The 19300-nt window shown below is 45.5% G+C and overlaps 1 protein-coding gene and 1 long non-coding RNA gene across 2 annotated transcripts; one reads left to right on the top strand and one right to left on the bottom strand.

The window, feature by feature from the left end:
- Positions 1 to 366: 366 nt before the first annotated feature.
- Positions 367 to 7091, top strand: LOC135412965 (uncharacterized). Its single transcript, XR_010430050.1, has 3 exons — positions 367 to 3538; positions 3705 to 3834; positions 6911 to 7091. It is a non-coding gene; the product is annotated as an uncharacterized LOC135412965 (long non-coding RNA).
- On the bottom strand, positions 5192 to 18292 carry LOC135412962 (secretory immunoglobulin A-binding protein EsiB-like). The gene is made up of 5 exons (XM_064651985.1): positions 13161 to 18292; positions 8931 to 9072; positions 8721 to 8766; positions 7067 to 7153; positions 5192 to 5998 (listed from the first exon to the last, which is right to left on the bottom strand). The coding sequence occupies exons 1-5, from the start codon at positions 13320 to 13322 to the stop codon at positions 5902 to 5904; spliced, it is 534 nt and encodes a 177-aa protein (XP_064508055.1). The 5' UTR covers positions 13323 to 18292; the 3' UTR covers positions 5192 to 5901.
- Positions 18293 to 19300: the final 1008 nt, after the last annotated feature.

The raw sequence follows: 19300 nt of genomic DNA, 5'->3' as shown, positions 1-19300 counted from the left end.
TCAGCGGGGGTGTCCTGTGCCCTTAAGACACCTGATGGATGCAACAAGTGCAAATGATCTGTCTAATCCCCCTGCTCCTCTCCCATGGGAAGAGCCTAGCTCCTTGCCAGCTGGAGGAGGTTAGGTGCAATGTGGCAGTGCCATGGCAGAGCTTCTCTCACACCTGCCCACAAACAGTAAATCTCCATTACCAGACACAGAATTAAATCCACAAATGAAAGATAATGTCTCCTGAGGAAAATAAACTGAAAGGGGGTCGGGGGATTGGCAAAACAAAAACAACCCTTCCCACTTCAATAGCACTTGCAATTAAGAACAAAATGGAGCAGAAAGCTCTGAAGCTTGACTTTGGGCAGAAAGAGAAGGCCCTCTCCGAGAGCCTCGGGTTTCTGTAGGCACAGTGCAGCAGCCTCTGTCTTCATTTTATGTCAGAGCATTAATTCTGTGATTTTGCCCCTGGTATCAACAGAGCTTGCCTGGTAGGTGGGTGGGGTATTGGGATTTATGTTGTAGACAAATTCGGGAACACTTCAGTCTTTTTTCTTTTTTCTTGTTTTCTCCCCCCCCTTACAAAGCTTTTGAAAGTCCACTGGGGACCCCTAACGTTCAGCTGCTGCTGAAGCACACACTTCAAAGCCAGAGCTGCACACTTCTTTAGCCACCTATGGGTTTGATCATTCTGGTGGGTTTTCATTGCAGGCAGTAATGCTCCCTTCCCCCTGTTAAAAGTCATCTTTCTGGAAAGTTCTGAGAGCTCCTCAAAATGTTTGGTAAAACAACATTTCTGTTGTCATAAAACATGCCAGCCATATTAAACAGGGTAGGCCCTGGAGATGCTTTGAGAGGCAGAAACCTTCGTGCCACCTGCATAGCAGGTAGGACCCTTTCCTGCCCTGAGCTGTGGCAGCAGAAAAGTGCTTAGAAGTCACGGTTATTGCAAAAGGCATTGGGAGGAATAACTCTGGGGATTTCTAAGGATGTCGGTGACAAATTGGCAGATGCTCAGCTCTCCATAAACCCCTACTGCCTAGTCCCTAAACCCACACATGTCCCCATGGCTGCCTCACTTCTCTCCATAGAAAATCTCCTCTGCCCACATTCTAAGGCCTGCACCAAGCTGGGCAGCCTCCATGACCAAAACCTACAGTCCCCTCATTGCCCTCAACCAGGGCAGATGGGAATTGCTGTTATCATAGCCTTTTGTCCTGGTTTCCTAGTGCCTCTTCTGATGGGACCAAGCAGGACAGACAAATACGTCCATTGCAGCCTGGTTTAGGGGTTTTTTATGTCGAATTCATGAGATCAGCTTTTCTCTCTCTTATGGCAGAAATCTGTTGTGTTTCACAGACCAGCATTAATATCATTATAACTTCCCCCCCAGTCAAAGGCAACAGAGTGGTCAGTTACTGGGAGTGGGTAGCCACACCAAATCCACCTGAAAGTCTGAGCAGAAAAATGTTAGAAATGCAGCTGGAGTAAGTTCCCTGCTCTCTTTCATGCCTCCAATCCCAAGTAAATCAGAAAAAATCATGCTTTCTGAGTGGCTTCTAACATAATGAAAGTCAATTAGAGTGATGCAAACGGAGCTGATAACTGCAGGTTTTCATCACTGACTCCATGCTAAATGTCTGTACTGTGTGGTTTGCAAGGAAGTAAGGGTGCATGGAGAGGAAAGGATGGGGTTTTTAAAAGCAGTTAAATTGCCTCTAATTAGGAACACAACTGTAGTCAAAACATAATGTGAGGATAATAAATTGATATTTGCATAATGGAAATACTACCAAACTGTACTTCAAATAAGCTGAATTAGATTATAATTAGAGCTGTGTTTTGGGAAAGAAAATCCTTCTAATTGCCTGAGTACAGGCAGTGCCAAGGAGAAGAGGGCTGGCAGCTGCCAGGGAGGTCCTGTGCAGGACAAGCACTCCACAAACAGGGACTATTCCCTGCAGGGGGGATAGGGTGCCCACACCTACCAGCAGCCAGCACAGCCAGAGTGAGGCAGATCTGTGGAGAAAAAAGGAAAAAGCAGGAGGAATGTGAGGGTGCAGACTCAGCCATCGACTGCAAAACTCAAAACTGAAAGAAAATCCAGGGTGAAATTGTAGGGGCAGCAATTAGGGTGGAAAACACCCGTGTCTCAGGGGAGATGGTGTGAAGGTAAAAGTACAAGTGTTAAACCTGCAAATTGCAGGAAACCAGTGAACATCTTTCTCTGGTGAATTCTCAGCACTATACTGAGTTGCAATGGCCTCTTCTTCCTGCTGTTTGATAACTGGCTTTACTAAACCAACAGTAATTTTTTTTCTGCTGGAACATAGTGAGGTTGCTCGTGATTTATTGTCAAGCTCTTACTACTCTTTATTAAAAAACAGGCCACCTGGACAGCACTGGATGACAGGTCACTTGCCTGTTGTACAAGACTATGTATATCAGCAAGGAGGCTACAGCTGAGATAAAGGAAAAATGTTATATTCCAAAACAACTCTTTTTGAGATAATGAACACAGTAATTACAGCTTGTCACTGAAGTGAAGGCAGCATGAACCTTGAGGCTGACTTGTTGCCTGGTAGCTGCAGAATCTCATGGTCAGTGTTAATGCCCATTTTAGGGCTGGGCAGTGACACTATCCAGGTAGGAAAATTGATCAGCATACAAAAGCCTGCTCACTCATTTTAACTGGGGGACAGAAAACAGTGATTTCTTAAGTTCCATGTGTATTGGGTTTGCAAGGCCAGGTTTTGATAGTGAGGGGGCTATGGGGTTGGCTTCTTGAGAAACTGCTAGAAGCTTCCTCAAGAAGCCAGTTCCAGCTGGCTCCAGGACAGACCTGCTGCTGGTCAAGGCTGAGCCAAACAGAGATGGTCATAATGCCTCTGTGATGACATATTTAAGAAGGAAAAAAGTTATTGTGCAGATCTAATTGCGGCTAGAGAAGAAAGGAGTGAGAATATGTGATAGGAAAAACTACACAGAAGCAAGGTCAGTGGAGAAGGAGGGGGAGGAGATGCTCCAGACACTGGAGTGGAGATTCCGCTGCAGCCTCTGGTGCAGACCATGGTGAAGCAGCTGTGCCTCTGCAGCCCATGGAGGTCAACAGGGATGCAGAGATCCATCTGCAGCCTGTGGAGGAGACCCATGCTGGAGCAGGTGGATGCCTGAAAGAGACAGTGAACTCATGGAAAATCCATGCTGGAATAGGGTCCTGGCAGGCACCTGCAGGCCCATGGAGAGAGGAGCCTACACTAGAGTAGGTTTCCTGGTAGGATTTGTCCTCATGGGAGACTTGCACTGGAGCAGCCTGTGCCTGAAGGACTGCACCCTGCAAAAAGTGACTCATGTTGGAGCAGTCTGTGAAGAACTGCAGCCTGTGGGAAGGACTCATGTTGGAGAAGTTTGTGGAGAACTGTCTCCTATGGGATGGACCTCACACTGGAGCAGGAGAAGGACTCCTTTCCCTGAGGAGAAAGCAGCATCAGAAACAACCTGTGATGAACTGACCTCAGCACCCATCCCTGTCTACCTGCACTGCTGGGGGGTAGGTGTTTTTAAGATTTATTTTATTTCTCATTTTCCTCTGATTTTGCTAGTAATAAATTCAGTTAATATGCCCAAGTTCAGTCTGTTTTGCCTGTAATCAGTGCGTGATCTCTCCCACTCCTTATCTCAACTCATGAGGGTTTCGTTCTATTTTCTCTCTCCAGTCCAGTTGCAGAGGGGAGTAAGAGAGCAGCTTTGGTAGGTACCTGGCACCCAACCAGGGTCAACCCACACTGCAAAATACAATGACCCTGCCCACCAGGCTCTCAACATATTTGCTCCTCAAATACCCAGGTCAGTACACCTTAGCTCACCGAGGCAGTGCCTTATGTCATATCTGGGCCACTTACAGCATCATCCTGAACCCAGTGGCAATAAGAAAGGGGTGTGAATTTTGGCATCACCGGTTGGTGGAGGTGTACTATGGGAGATATGGCTCTCCCCAGCCATGCTTGAATGTCCCTCTGATATTGGCTGCTGTGGTTAGGGAGGATGAAGAAAACGAGGATGATTTCGGGGGTAGAGGAGTGGCAGAAGACACTATGGTTCTGAGTTTCAGTGGGGATTTTGAGACAGCTCTTCACATTATTTTCTCAGTGGATGCTGCATTATGGGGAAAAAACCTGCATTTTCCTGCTCACAGGCACAAAAAGGAGGGTAGCACAGGCCTGGAAAGGATGCCTAGTGCACTTAACTGGTGTGTCTCTCTCTATATGAGATGTATAGCATAGGTCTAGTTTCCAAAACAGGAGCTACAGCTCATGCGTGTTCATGAGAAAAAAAAAAAAAAGCAGGTCAGACATAATGCAGCACAAGTTTCATGCCAAGGGAAATACTCCCCTGTCTATAAAGGGTCCTGGCTTGGGGCACCAGTCCACAGCCACTACAGAGGCCACCGATATAAGCTCCTTTAATATTTGGAAAATGGTGTCTTGCTTTTCTGCTTGAGGAAGAGAGAAAATCTCCTGGTGCTCTGCTCTGCTGTGCAGTTTGTGGTACCAGATTTAATAAAGGGATGCGTGGGAGGGAGCACAGAAGGGAAAGAGAAAGGAGACAAGCAGGGGGAGCAGGCAGCTGCACTGCATCAGAGAGCATTGGTCTGCAGCACATGGTGCCAGGGCTGAGGGAGGCAGAAGGATAGCCAGGCCCCAGGTCTCCTCCCCTCTGTGCTCTCCTCTTGGGAGCAAGATGCAGAACTGGCCCTGAGGAGCCCAGATTGGGGACAGTCAGGTGAACAAGAGACAAAGTCTGGCTATCCCTTGCTTAATGTGTGGCCATCAGCCCCTGCCTCCCTCCACTACGCTGAGTGCTGGCACGTTGTGCCTGTGGGACGCACCCCAGTTGTTGCCAGCATCACTCTAGAAAAATATTGAGGCTGACACCCAAGATGGGACAGGAAAATAGGAGCCTGCCCAAAGTACTTCACATCTTTGCCTACAAGTCACAGCACAAATGCAGTTCTCAGAAACCAAAGCCTGGCCCCCCACCACGGGCTTGCTGTCCCATTTGCTCCCTCAGTGGCAACCCCTGGGTCTCAGGCCCACCAGCGAGGCCTCAAGCACCCAGGGGGAGCGCAGGACCTCACGTGTGCAACAAGTGAGCTGGATAATCACGGTAGCAAGAAGGGAAAGATTGCACACCAACAAAGGCAGCCCTGGGAAACAATTTTATTGCCAGCAAAATGCTGCGGGTCTTTGTTTAGTGAGTGCACTTCCCATGAAATGCAATTGCTCACTGTGGTTTTAAACCTGAAAATGAAGGCAGTTTCCATTAAACTGAATTACTTTTCCCCAAAACTGGCATGACAATGGTAATGCCAATAAGGAATGATAGCATTAAGTGAGAGCATCATTTATATTTTCTATTAAATCACTGTCATTTCTATTACAAATGGCATCGTGCATGCATGCCATGCTGATTTAAAGTGATAAAGGCTTAGTCATGATTAGTTATCACAATGCCTAAGCAGAGCATGAAATACAGGTAGCACAAATGTGCAGCAACCTCACATCAAGTCCAGGTGAACGCTGGGATCTAAACTGAACTTAGTATTAGCAGATAAGTTGGTACAAACATAGTGGTGTTTTTTCGAAAACATTCACATGCCCATCACCAGTGTAACCCTGAAGGCTATTTGTCTCCTCCACCCCACCTTTTCCACGCTCTTCAGAAGTGGCGAGCCAGGAAGCAAAAAGAGAAGGTGCAGCAACACATGACTGCCATAGATCTGACCATGGAGATCCAGTACAAAGCAAGTGCAATGTTCAGTGAATGACTCAAATGCCTAAAGACACTCAGCAAGGAGAAAGTGGGGTTGCTAAGTTGGCAAGGTTGGACGAGCACTGGTGTTGCAGCAGTCAATCAGGGAAGGTTTCTGCTCTTGAGGATGTTTTCCAAAAGTTGCTGAGCTTCCTGGAGCCCATGGGCTGCTGCCACACTGAGAAGTTTCTCCACTTCCCTGAAGGACATGAAACTTTCATCAAGAAAATTTAGGAGGATGTTTGATTCATTCATAACTAAATTTCAATTACCCAGGCTTTTATAAGTGGAACACAGCTACTGAAAATGTCTGCAAAGTTTACTCTTCACTATTCAGAAAATTATCTGATTTTCCTTCTGCTTTTCACTGTGGCCTGAGCACATGTGTTTTGGGTTTGGTGATTTTCTCATCTTAGTTGAAGTAGAGATGGATTTGGAGCTCTTGAAATCCCATTCAAAACATGAATCTGCCTCATCATGCGACATGCAGTGGAAATTGAAACAAAACGTGCTGGCCACAAGGTTTGCCCAAACAATGCTATTTTAGCTTCATGTAGTTCAAAACTGCTCTCTCCAACCTCAATTTCAATTTTCAGACTTGGAGTAAACGCAAAAAAATCAAAACTAAACAATACACAAAATCGATCAATCACTGTGTTGGGAACTCATCAGTTGTTTTAGCTTCACTTAGCCCCAGGACTAGTCGCCACAGCAAATGTACAAAGCACAAGGCAAGTTTTCTTTGGCTGTGGGCCTTGCTGGGAACACTGGTGTGAAGTGTGCACAGGCACATCAGAGAGAAAAATGTGTCCTGAGTGGTTTCAACCCAGCCCCCAGGCAGGCAACAGGAAACTTCTCATTGACTTCACTGGATGGGAATAAGAGCGAAAAGGGAGTTCCCCCCCAAAAAGAAAGACAGGTCTTTATAGCAGAAAATTCACATGTCACTTCAATAGCTCTTTCTATACCAGTATGGGTCTTGTCCCTTGCCTTGATTGGGAAGTCATGATGGAAACACATATGCATTCAGACCACAGGAATTTTGTGTACTGTGGCACTTAATTTTTAAAATCTCGTTGGACTAACTGGAGTTTTTGGTTTTCCTCTGCAGGTAGGGCTGCATTACTGACATTACAAGAAGAGGGCATTAGAAATGCCGGAGTAGCTTCATGCGTGGAGTACTTACAGCACCAGTTTCCCCCCCACCTCCCCAGGAGGAGCTGGGAATGCAGCTGTAATGGGAAGGAAGAGGATTAACTCAGGTTACCCTTCTTCAAGTGCCATGGTCATGTTTCTGAGTGCCCCCACCGCCAGGTTGAAGGAGGAGTGGGGATGGCCCTGTCCCGCAGCCTGCCTACAGGGGGGAAGAGACAAGCAAAGTCAATGGTAAGAGACATACAGAAGAAGAAAACCTGAGTTTGAACATTTCAAAATGAGGTAAGAGCTGTCCTGATTTTGGCTGAGGTACTAGTAGCTGGTACAGTGCTGTGCTTTGGATTCAGTATGAGAACAATGTAGATAACACATTGATGTTTTGATTGTTGCTGAGCAGAGCTTACCCTAAATCCATGATTTTTCAGTTTTCCATGTTCTGGTAGTGGGGAGGTGTACAAGCTGGGAGGGAGCATGACCAGGACAACTGACTCGAACTGGCCAAAAGGATATTCCACACCATAGTGTCATGCTCAATATGTAAACTGGGGGGGAGTTGGCCAGGAGCTGCCCATCACTTGTTGGGGACAGGCTGAGCATTGGTCAATGAGTGGTAAGCAACTGTATTGGGCATCACTTGTGTTTTTTGGGGTTTATTCCTCTCTTTTATTATTATTATTATTATTATTATTATTATTATTATTATTATTATTATTATTATTATTATTGTTATACTTTATTTCAATTATTAAACTGCTCTTTTCTCAACCCACACATTCTACCTTTTTCCAGTTCTCCTCCCCATCCCACAGGGCTGGGAGGGGAGTGGGGAAATCAGTGAGCGGTGGTGTGGTACTTAGTTGCTTAGATGAGGTTAAACCACGACAGAGCAAATAAGGAAGAAGGTATGTATAATTCACTGTTCTGAAATGTGACTCCTTCAAAATGTTCAGGCCCTGATTTGGAAAACATCTTTATTCAGAAAGGCACGAAGGCTTCAGCATTTCTCTAGGTAGGGATGTCCTTAATGATGCCTTCTTTGATTACAACTCCTGCTGTTACAGGCATAGTTATTTCAGCCCTTCCTGTAGCTTGATGCTGTTCTATGTCCTGAGCAGACACAGAGGAAACATCTAACGTGCCCCCCTCCTCTCCCCTCACTTTTTGGGTAGCACAGTAACTTCCTCCATCTCTCATTCTTTCCATTTCTCACCAAGACTGTTAGGATTTCAGGGGATGCAGCTCAGGTTCCTACTACAAGTGTGACCACTGTGGGTACCACAGCAAATGCACACACAGGCATGGCTGCCTCGCTTATGTGGCAGAAACCTCTTGGGAGGTGTGCTGAGAGCAGGAAATTAATACGTTGCTGTACCTTGATTTTCCATTGCCTCAGCAGTTCCTGGCTCACTCCCCTCCTGCGCCTGTGCATTTTCCCTGCTGCCCACCTGCAGCTCAAACTTCCCCAAAAGGCTATTCAGCAAAACCAGCATTCCCTGCACTCTTGCTGCTGAGACACTTTCTTTCTTTCACTGATTTAAAAAAATAGCAATAGTAGGTGGAGAAAGTGGAGCAAAGTGTATGACCCACAGTGAGAAGCTGGGAGCTCCAGATCTCCCTGCTGCCACCTGTGAACCTCCCTCCCGCTGCCACAGGACAGCTCAGTGCAGCTGTCCCCCAAAGCACTGCCAGCTCTTCTTCCTTCTCCCATGCCACAGTAGCCTTTTGCCAGAAGAAGCCAATTTCCGACAGCAAGAATTGTGCCTCACCTGAACCAGTGCATAGCCATGTCCTCATTTTTTTCCACTCCGGTTCCTGGGTGTGAGACAAGGTATCAAAGTCACAGATAGGTTACAGAATACAGCATCCAAAATCCAGCAGTGTGGTGGTACCACATACCACAGAGCCATGTTTGTAGTTCTGGCTTATAAGCATACCTACTCTGGCAGCAAGTTAGCCATGGATTGGAGAAACATTACCTTGTAAATACCTCTGTCCCAGGATGTGCTGGGCATTGGGGTACCCCAGGCGAGCATACAAATGAGCCACGTGGAAATGGAAATTCTCATAGCACAGTGGGATGTAGAGCAGGAGGAGGCCAGCGATGATTACAGCTGCCAACTGTAAAAGAGGAACAGTCATGATGCAAGGAAGAAAATAAACTGAGGACCAGCTACAGCAAATATTTCATCTGAGCTCTGAAGCCTCCCAAAGCTATTCCCCACAGATAAATGGGAGGAAAGTCTCACATAACCACAGAAAACCAAAGTCACCTTCGATAGAGAGCCAGTTCCAGAGTTTCCACTGAAGCTGGCAGAAAAAGCCCCACTGAATTCAGTGAGCAGTGCATCAGCTCCTGAGTTAATTTCCCTTTTAAGGTCTGCTACAGCAAAGGAAACTACAATAATTTTATTTTCTAGTGGTCCTATTCAAGAAAAAGGGAAAAAAAATCATAAGGTGCCATCAGGCTTTTACAAACATTCTATCAAAGAGGCTTGCCAGAAGTAGTCTCATTCCCCAGGCAGCTAGGTCCTTGGCCCACCACTGCCCACAGCATTGCATATGGATGTGAGCACTCACAAAATCACAGAATGGTTCAGGTTGGAAGGTACCACAGTGGGTCATCTGGTCTAACCTCCCCATTCAAGCAGGGTCATCCTAGAGCACATCAAACAGGATTGTGTCCAGACAGATCTTGAATATCTCCAGTGAGGGAGACTCCACAACCTCCCTGGGCAATCTGTTCCAGTGCTCAGTCACACGCACAGTAAAGTTCTTCCTCACATTCAGATGAAACTGCTTGTGCATCAGTTTCTGTCTGTTGCCTCTTGTCCTGTTGCTTGGCACCACTGAGAAGAGCCTGGATCCTTCCACTTGACACCCTCCCTTTAGATACTGATAGACACTGATGAAGTCCCCTATCAGTTGCCTCCTCTCAAGGCTGAACAGGCCTGGCTCCTTCAGCCTATCCTTATCCCTTAATCATCCTTGTTACCCTTTGCTGGACCTGCTCCAGGAGTTCCACATCTCCCTCCCTTTGTGAACATCCTTGGCTCATAAAGCCTTTCATTCTGTGTTACAGTAAGGACATGCCTACATCCACACGTGACAGGAGAATGACCTTTGGTCTGAAACTCTTCTTTCATCCAAGGTATAAATCAGCAAAAAGTCTGATGAACTGAACCAGCAGGGAAAAAGATGAGAGACTAGAATTAGGCTGTTTCCTTTTTGATGCCAAATTGGATTTTCTTTGTTCGGGGAGCTAGCTATTAGCTTCCAGTGAGAGGAGCTGGCACCTTAAGCATCCACATCTTGGCAGAGTCAGGGATGCCTGGCTAGGAACAAAAAAGCAGGCTTAGGAAAACGCTATAGGAGGCCCATGTGGAGCCTCCTGCCTGCACAGGTTACCAGGAGCCCATTGCCTCCCTGCAGGGGAATGCAGGATGTCTCGCCAATGGTGCCAGCCCTGCAGAAGGTAAAACCCTTTCCTACTACATGGGAAGATGGAGACCAGGTAGAGTCCTGAGTGGAAGACATGTCTTTGAGAACAACAAGGAGGCAAGTGCTGATCAGGTCCCTCAGTGCAACCCTGTGCTGAGATGCAACACTGATGGTATGGGATCCAGAGGAGACCACTAATACCTCAGCCTTCAGCCCTGTAGCTTTGGTGAAAGCAATGATGGATTCTTGGACCTGATGTTCATGGGGACATGCCAAAGCACCTGCAGACTCTCTGCATACCACTATTCCTCTCCTGTGGATGCAGAAGCAGAGAAGATATGAGAAGCCCATTTTAACAGCCAAGTCAGAAACAAGTATGAGGGCCTGTCCAGGGCCTGACCACGGCTCTTGCAGAACAAGCTCACTTTTTCATCTGGGGATAATTTCTTGCTACAAGTACTTGTGACTAATGGCTACAGCATGTGGGTTTGTCACCACACCATGTTCAGAATGAGCCAAAGGGACAAGAAGCAGCTGCAAAGGACAAGATGCAAGAGCTGTAATTGTCAGGGGCTCTTCTGGCCATTATGGATGGTTTGACACAACTGACAGAGAAAGATGCAAAAAGCAACTCTCTCTCTTTTTGGGGGGGGGGGGCACGGTATAGCACTTCAGGTATATGTAGACCATTGCAAAGCAAATGATACATTTAGATACTGATCTGCTTCTCAGTTGCCTGTAGGGCATAAGGACAGAGGTGATGTGGGTGTGGCACTTCCTTGATGTTTTGTGGGGGCTCCTGCACTCCCATGCACCATGATCAGCTGTGGTGACTGCTGGAGGCAGCATGTTGGTAAGAACTTGTTGGCTCCTAATTGGGACCCAGATCCTAGTTTGGGCCCATCACTAATTTGGATTAGTGAATGCTGAGGATTAAATGAGCCTAGTTAGCTAATAAAGCTAAGCAAATAAAATAGGTAAGCGATAATGACACGCAAATGCCCCAACATTTGATTTTCTGACTGATAAGCTTAGGGATGTAGGAAATTTTGATACACACACACCATCATACCCATTCAGCCTGTGTGATGCTGTGTGAACTATGCAGCACTGTGTATGTGCTGATGGGTATGTAAGTCCCTGAAAGCCAAGGCAAGTCCAAAAGGAAATGCAAAGAGTGGGAAATGTGGCATTTGAGAGGAGCTGCTTCTATTGCAAGTCTGGTATATCCAATACATGTAACAGCAATCTAGTAAACTAAAGGGAAAAGGATGTGGAGGGCAAGGTGCTGCAGGTCACAGGGGAAACCTCTGTGATCATGCACCACTGCCATTGGGGTACATCCTTGAGTGAATGCTCCCTGCAGGACACCACCTCTCCATGACAATGTCCATGATGATCAGCCATCCACTGCTGGCAGCTTCCATCTCACTATTGCAGAGACACTGTGCCTGGCTCCTTTGAGGCAGATAGCTCAGGAACCACTGGATGTCCACTTTTTGTCCCAAGCTGTTTTTTGAGGGGAGGCTTTCAACTTTTTGCAGTTGTGTAGGCACTGTCAGGTATGGCAAGCAAGACATTTCACAGGCAGTTCCTTTAGAAATGGCCCACTGAGCATCTCTAATCTGATTTTTTTTTTGGTGGTGGCTTGGGCTTTTTTTCTATTTTCTTTTCCTAAACCTTCCTAAAGGGTGAGAAAAACCAAGACCTATGCGTGACAAAAGGCAGGTGCACAAGGTGCTGGAGCACACTGATCCCAGCTCTGGAGGATGGCACCACCAACACTGGTTCCTTGGCTGCCCACCAACTTGAAAATGCACCTACAAGCACATAGCTAGTCCCACACAAGCAGAGACATGAGCAAAAATACTCCTTTGCCCTCTGCTGTGGCTGTGGCTACATCTGCTATTTTAAGTGTCTCCAAGACCAAAAGAGAGGGAAACTGAGTGACCTTTCTCAAAAAGCAGCTGCTGATGGAGGGGGGCACCTGAAGTGAGATCTCCTTAGAGAAGGGATGAATCAGTGAGGTCCAAGTCCCATGGGCTTCTTCCATGTTGGTTGTCTGTAGCCCTCACCCTCACAGTCAGCATGGGGGACTAAAGGCACAGTGTACCAACAGTCCCTGAAATGAGAGCTCCTCAGGGACCTCAGCCAGGCAATAAGTGCTAGTCTACCTCAAATGCAGGAAGGAACATGGGGAGCTTGTTGCATTGCCCCATGCAGGGGTGTGAAGCAGATCACTGGCCTGAAACCACCTTTGTAGTCTTGGGGGGAGCTCTCAGTTGCTCATCCCACCCTTTTCTTCTGTGGTGACTCATTAGAAACTACTTTGCATTTTTCAAACCTTGCATAGTTGGGGCTGCTCTAAAGCATGGGGGAAGCCCAGTAGTGTTGGTGGGGCTATGCCGGGGAAACAGGCAGTGAGGGACACAAATCAGGCTGGTTCCTACAGGGCAGCTTCAGCATCTTGCCTGTGCCATCACCCATGTGCCCAAGCCCACTGTACAGGATCGAAAATATGATCAAGAGGAACACCTAAAAACTCTGCCTATAACGACTGCACTTGAAGATGCCACCTTACTGTTTGCTAGCAAAAGCCTCCACTCCCCAGGCAGAGAAAGGCGTCCCAAGACTTGCATTTGAGAGGCTGCTGTGTGCAAGGAGCTCCTGTGGCTTTGACCCACTCTAGCACCAGTGGCTTTCAGGGGCAGGGTGTAACATAACACCCAGTGCCAGCATTCCCACCCTGAACCCATCCCCACACTTACCTCCCAGCTGCTCCATGTTGAGCTGTTGGGGTGAGGGTTCCCACCTCCAGGACAAGGATTTGCCCCACAGGGATCAGCACTGCCCCATCCCTTCTGTCGCAGCCGCACTGCAGGCTTCGTGTCCCCCATCTCTCCTTCCTGCAGGGAGTCAGAGCGCCTCATTTTAACCTGGTCTGCTCCCTCTCACCAGGCACCACCACCGCCCTGCCATAAGTCTTACCCATCACCATCCCTCGGTTTCACTCCTGATTTATGGCAGCAGTAGCCCAGCTGCTTCACTAAGATAAGAGGGATGGGTACACATCCCCTTGAAGAGTCATAGAAAAGGAAGATGCTTCTGACGAAAACCTTGCAAATCACCAGTGTTTAACTCTCCTTGTGCTGAATATTTCTGTTTCTTCAGACTGGTCCCAGGTGTTGCAAGCCCTCACCAGTAAATTGTTATATTTGACAAATTTGATTACATTTTTTTTTTCTGCTTTTTACATGTATGGATTTTGGACAAATGCAAGAACATGCAGGCCTAGCCCCAGGTGAGAAAATTAGAAAACGTGCAATGATATACAATTAGGAAATTATCAGAACGTACAAATCCCCACACAAAGTTTGACAGGATGGGATTTTTATTTTTTTAAGCTAGAAAAGAGCTTACTTGTTAAAGTCAGATATTTTATAGCTGCATAATTATGCCTCTATTCATTTGCAGTAACTGCACCTAGTAAATTTCAGATGGTAAATTTTGTTTTGCTTTCGCATCTAAAAAACACCTCTTTTTAATGCAAGATCCCTAATGCGTGTTACCTTCCTATTCTGAAGTCCTAGCAGAGGATTTTAACCAGATGCCTGGCAGACAAGGTCCATCTCATGTGAAATGCTGACCTTGTCTGGTTGTCTGACCATAAAAAATAAAATATTTTCCTTTCCAGTTTTACAGGAAGATAAGTGCCGTGCTTTGGTTTTAAAGAAAACCCCACCCCCAAAGAACAAGGATATCTCTTTGGTTGTGATGACTCAGCCTAAAAACCTTACTGAAGAGGAAACCCTTCATAGTTTCATATTTTATTTCTTGTGTTATGCTGCCACCATTGGGACAATTTCATTTGGTCAGTCACAGCCCCACTACAGTTGAAGAGATTCATCTTTATGTTCCTGATCAAAGTGTGAACCATTTTCACAGTATATCAAATTTAACTGGACAGTAATAGTCATAGCGCAAGATCAACTGTTTCCAAGTGCAAACCTCTGCATTAAGGAAACTCAGAAATTTCCAAAACAAGCCCAGAGCAGAAGGCCCTTCGCTGCAGCAAAGAAGAGACGAAAGAAGGTAATATCTACTTAACCTTTTTTTCTTTTCTCAGTTCCAATTACTAGAATTTAAAGATGAAGAAAAAAAACAAAAACAAAAACATAACACCCCTCTGGGAGTTATTCTTCCTAGGAATGATACACCCTTAGCTACAATTTCCAACTTTGGCAGAAGTGAACTCCAGAGTTAATCTTATTACTATTTTTAAAGGTGTATTGGTAACAGTTATATTTGTACTGACACCTCAGCTAGCTCTGGGAAATCAGTACTTTTCTCGGTGTAAAACAGACCCTGGGGCTTGCAGTTCTTTGTTGCAGATGACTAAAAATGAGAACATATTATTAATTATGCATTGTTCAGTGAGAGCCATGCTGTCTGTGTCACAAGCCAGGTGCAGTACAGGATCTCATTCCAGTTGTGAGCTTCAGTTACTTCTCTACAAAATCCAATCTTACACCATGAGGAAGAAATAAACCAGGTTGTCACACTAGAAACAAAAGATGGCTGTACTAGCTGTCTCCTACCAATAAAGAATTGGATCCCCTCTACTTGCAATGACTTTGGCAAGGAAAGGGCAAGTCTGCCATGAATTTTCTCTCTGCTCTTCCAAAGGGCAGGTGGCATTTCTTCTTTTTCCCTTTCATTTTCACAGAACAAGTTTTGAAGAACCATTTCCAGCTCCTGCAAAGGAACATTTTGATTGAAATTCTGGAACAAGGCACCTTCAGGAAAACACATTCTTTTTCACATTTTTCCAGGTTGCTTTCTTAGGAAAAGAATTTGGTATAACCAAATTGCTATGTCTGGTAAAAGCCTATTTAATTGCAATGTCCTCTGGGCATAGGTATCACGTGGCAAATTAGAGCCACTTGAGAGTTGCCTAACTTGAACACAGTTGGAGTAGGTCCTTGCATATGGCTTTGTAGCCAGCACAAAAGATCATGTAAATATAATTATTTTGAATGGAGCTCAAATATGGGTAAGGGTGAGGACCAAGGCACGTAGCAACAAGAGAATTTTGAGGGACAAGTTTCTGTGTAAGACAATGGAAGGATGAGGGTAAGGAGTTCTGGCTGCCACTGTCTCTGACAGACTGTCATTTCACTTTGCCTAACTAGCTGTAGCTTCCTTTCAGAGCTGGCTAAACAAGAACAAGATAAAAATCTATTCAGGCTAGTCATTATGACTATTAATAGCTGATACAAAGGAGTATAATGAACAGTGTAGATATAAGGGTAGTTCAAGTCTCTCTGAAATCAGTATGCAAGCGTTATCTGCAGAGCTATTACAGAGCCCTGTATTGAGTAAAGAGAATAGAAATTTGGCAGAAAATAAACCCTCCTGCTTTCCAGCTAGCCCTCAGGGAGGCTGGGTGCAACTAGGCCTAATTTTTTATTATAAGCAATTCAGCACTGTAAGTTTGGTTGCATTCAGTGAGATCCCAGATGCACCAATACAGTGGGTTACACTGTAAGTCTGGTCTCATTCATGATTAGATATTCACAAAGAGTGCAGTTTATCAATGCAACAGTCTGGTCAAGTTCAAAAGAACTTGCATGAACACAGTGCAGCAACAGATTTAGATTCTTTTAAATTGGTGGTGATTCACTAGACCTGCAAAATATAAATGTATACCATCATGTACAAGTGTTTCCAAGTATGCTCCAGAGGCACAGATCTTACCAAAGAGGCATCCATACTTTGGGGAAGGAGAGCAAGACTTGTCTGCAAGGTGGTTGTATTCTCATCTTCTGCCATGGAGGATTTCAAATGCCAAATTATACTCTTCTGGAGAAGTGGAGGTGAGAATGTAGTCAAATATTCTGTTAGCTGCCGCCATTAATGGGGGGGCAGACACTTTATATGTAAATGAGGAATATAAAAAGTTACAAATACAGTGATTATAAAGGCCGTGTGTAATGGTCAAGGGCAGAATAGAACTGTGACACCCTAGATCACTTCCTCTTCCATCTGAATTGCAGTGATCAGGATCATCTACAACCTATAGATAGATAGCTTATCATCCCATCAGCAGGCCACCATGCTCACAGTAATCCCTTCACCACATATCTCACAGTGTATCTCATTCTTTCAATGTGTGGAGCTGTTTAGAGATACCAGATTAATAAATGTATCTGTTAAACCGAACAGTTGAATCCATTCATCACTATGCACAACACAGCCGTGCAACAGGAGAGGATGTGAATTTCCTGAACCCAAATACAGCAGCCAACAGAGAGACCCAGCTCAGCAGAACCCTTTCATTTGCTAGAGATCCTGCAAAAGGGCAGCAGGGAAGCCCTCTGCAAGGGGGAATGGCTCCAGGGGCAAATACAAGTCATACTGTAATTGATCTCGCCACAAAAAACTACAGCCTAAATGAAAGTAAGCAGTGGCTACAGGCTGAAAAAACCCCTGACAAACTATATTACTCACTTAAGGGGAGTTAGGTCAAAGTTCAGCATACTAAAACCTCTGACTAAAACCTGTATACTAAAAAATGAGCTGACTCGGCTTAGCTGTCACCTAAAAAATAATTTCTCAAATGCTTTCTGACACCTGGCTTTTGAAGTTCCACAGATATTGTATCCCAGCAATGCCATGGCAAAGCTGAGCACCTAGGCATGTATCTCCTACTTAAACTTGTTCAGGATTCAGAAACTGTAAAGTTCTGAGGGATGTGATACAAAGAGCTTTCTGGGAATGCTTCATCAGTCTGCTAATGAAGATGATCTCCACCACTTCTGCAGAAACTAAAATCCTGAAAGAAATTAATTCAACATAGTCCAAATAATACCATGATCATAGTCCAGTACTTAGTGAGGGTGAGAATTGGTACCTGCTTTGTACAGTGTGTTCATATTTTGGAGGCAAGTAAAAATAATTGTTTTTCTCCAAGGAAATCATACTAAGTAGTAGAGTAGAAAAGAAAGCAGCACTACACCCCAGTTCTCCTAAGGCATATTGAACACCATTACACAAGGTACACACCAGGCGGACTGCATCTGTTCTCACCAGGTTCCCCATAATATATCCTTTTAGAGAGATTTTCCACTTTCTTAATGTTAATTAGGCCAATAAAAGCCTATTATTCTGCTTTGTCCCCCTTGAAGCATATCTTCCTTCTTCCCACTGGATAAGACACCTGGGGCTAGGCTTGGGGTACAAATATCATCAGGAAGATGGAGGTGGTAAGCACTCCCTTTGTTCATGTGGGATTGAGGTTATTTGTGCTCACAACTGGGTCTGAAGTTGCTTTGGAATTGTTCCCAGTGTTCCTAGTGTACCTAAACTAGTTTTCATTTATGTCTTTAAATAGCAGAGGGGGGAGTTCAAGTTGTGCTTGTTGAGTGAAAACTTCTGCAGGCTTCTGTAAAACCTTGAGGCTTGTTTTTAAACTTAAAAAAAAAATTCTAACCCCCTTCAAACCCTCTTATCTTCTTTCTTGCTGAAGGAGAATATAAACAAATGAAGCTTCAAATAGATAGAAGCACCAGACAGTTACATAAAAACAAACTGCCAGATCCCTGCATGTAGGCGTTATCTGCTCTCAATTCAGTCCTGCCTCTCTGTGCATGTGCTTGGAAGTAGGTCTCCCCATCCTGAGGTGGTAGCAGCTAGTACTAGATGCCCAAACTGAAACTCGGGTGTTGAAGGCACTGATGATGTGGCCTCAGGCTGTCTGGAGGTTCAGCTAAAGGGTCCTTTGTAACCAGGGGACCAAGTATTTGGGGTCAGACGTTTGAGCAGAAGAGGTACAAAGTTTTATATCTTTACTATTCCAGTGAACAGCTCGAAAGATCTTGAAGTGAAGCTCTACAGATCAGCACATATCTTCCTGTCTTAGTGCTCTGAGTATTTCAACTGTTGAAGACCTGAAGAAAGTGGAAAACTTATGGCAAGCAGAGTATCCTCATGAGAACGTTATGCCCTTAGCTCTACCTCCCATTAGAGGTCTGTCTGTAAGAGTATTCATCATGCTTGGGACCCTTTGATATCAAGGCAGAGGAAATACTTGTGTTAATGTGTGATTAGATTGGTAAAGTGTATGACAGATCCTGCCAGTCTTCCGCCTGAAGAGCTAATTGTCCAGGGAAAGGCCAGGGTTTCCCCCTGAGCTCACTGCATGCTCACAGATGAGTGGCATCTCTCTCAACAGAGACTTACAGTGTTCTGGAAGAGCACAAGGAATTGTTACTTTTTTGAAGCTGAAGGAATTGGATTAACCGAGAAAACCCTCAGCTGAGCTCCAAGGTTTAACTGATAATTTACTGAAAATGGCACCAAAAAAAAAAAAAAAAAAAGAAAAAAAGGGTTAAAGTTTCATTTCAGGAAAATACAGGCAGGGATTTGAAGCGCCAAAGCTGAGGAAACACTGCATTAATTAAACGTTACACTTGGAACAGAACTCATGATGAATTTCAGCCATAGTTTGTGAAACACCCAGTGAGACAAATGGGTCTGAGGCAGGATGGCCCTTTGTGATGGAGGTAGAAATGAAAACCAGTGCACGTGTGCGGAGCTGTCAGCCTTGCCGGCATTCCCCCACCCCTGGAATCGTGAGGAGGTGGTGTGACTTCATCTGTACTCGACGCCACTGGGCAGCCTCGTGTTCCCCGCTAACATCCCCTCATCCCAAACCCGGGACCTAACCTCCCTCAGGTTGCTCCTGAGGCGCTTTGCACACTAAACCAATTAACTCCCCCTGTGGGAGGGAGGCTTCGACGGCACTGCGGCGGCTCCGGAGCGCGACTTGGTGCAGGCGCGGGACCTGATGATAAAGAACCCCGGGTAACGGAGCGGGATGAGTCTGGCCAGCGCCCCTCCTGCCGGG

The sequence above is a fragment of the Pseudopipra pipra genome, chromosome 4 (assembly GCF_036250125.1).
Source record: "Pseudopipra pipra isolate bDixPip1 chromosome 4, bDixPip1.hap1, whole genome shotgun sequence".
NCBI lineage: Eukaryota > Metazoa > Chordata > Aves > Passeriformes > Pipridae > Pseudopipra > Pseudopipra pipra.
Note: the sequence above shows the minus strand (reverse complement) of the source record. Positions and strands in the feature narration are given on the sequence as shown.

What these genes read in the sequence shown, in the direction of transcription:
- LOC135412962 (XM_064651985.1), bottom strand. Translation starts at nt 13,322, where the DNA reads ATGAGGCGCTCTGACTCCCTGCAGGAAGGAGAGATGGGGGACACGAAG. An exon ending in CAACATGGAGCAGCTGGGAG is followed by an intron (nt 9,073 to 13,160) that starts GTAAGTGTGGGG and finishes CCTCTTTTACAG; the next exon opens with TTGGCAGCTGTAATCATCGC. An exon ending in GGGACAGAGGTATTTACAAG is followed by an intron (nt 8,767 to 8,930) that starts GTAATGTTTCTC and finishes TCTCACACCCAG; the next exon opens with GAACCGGAGTGGAAAAAAAT.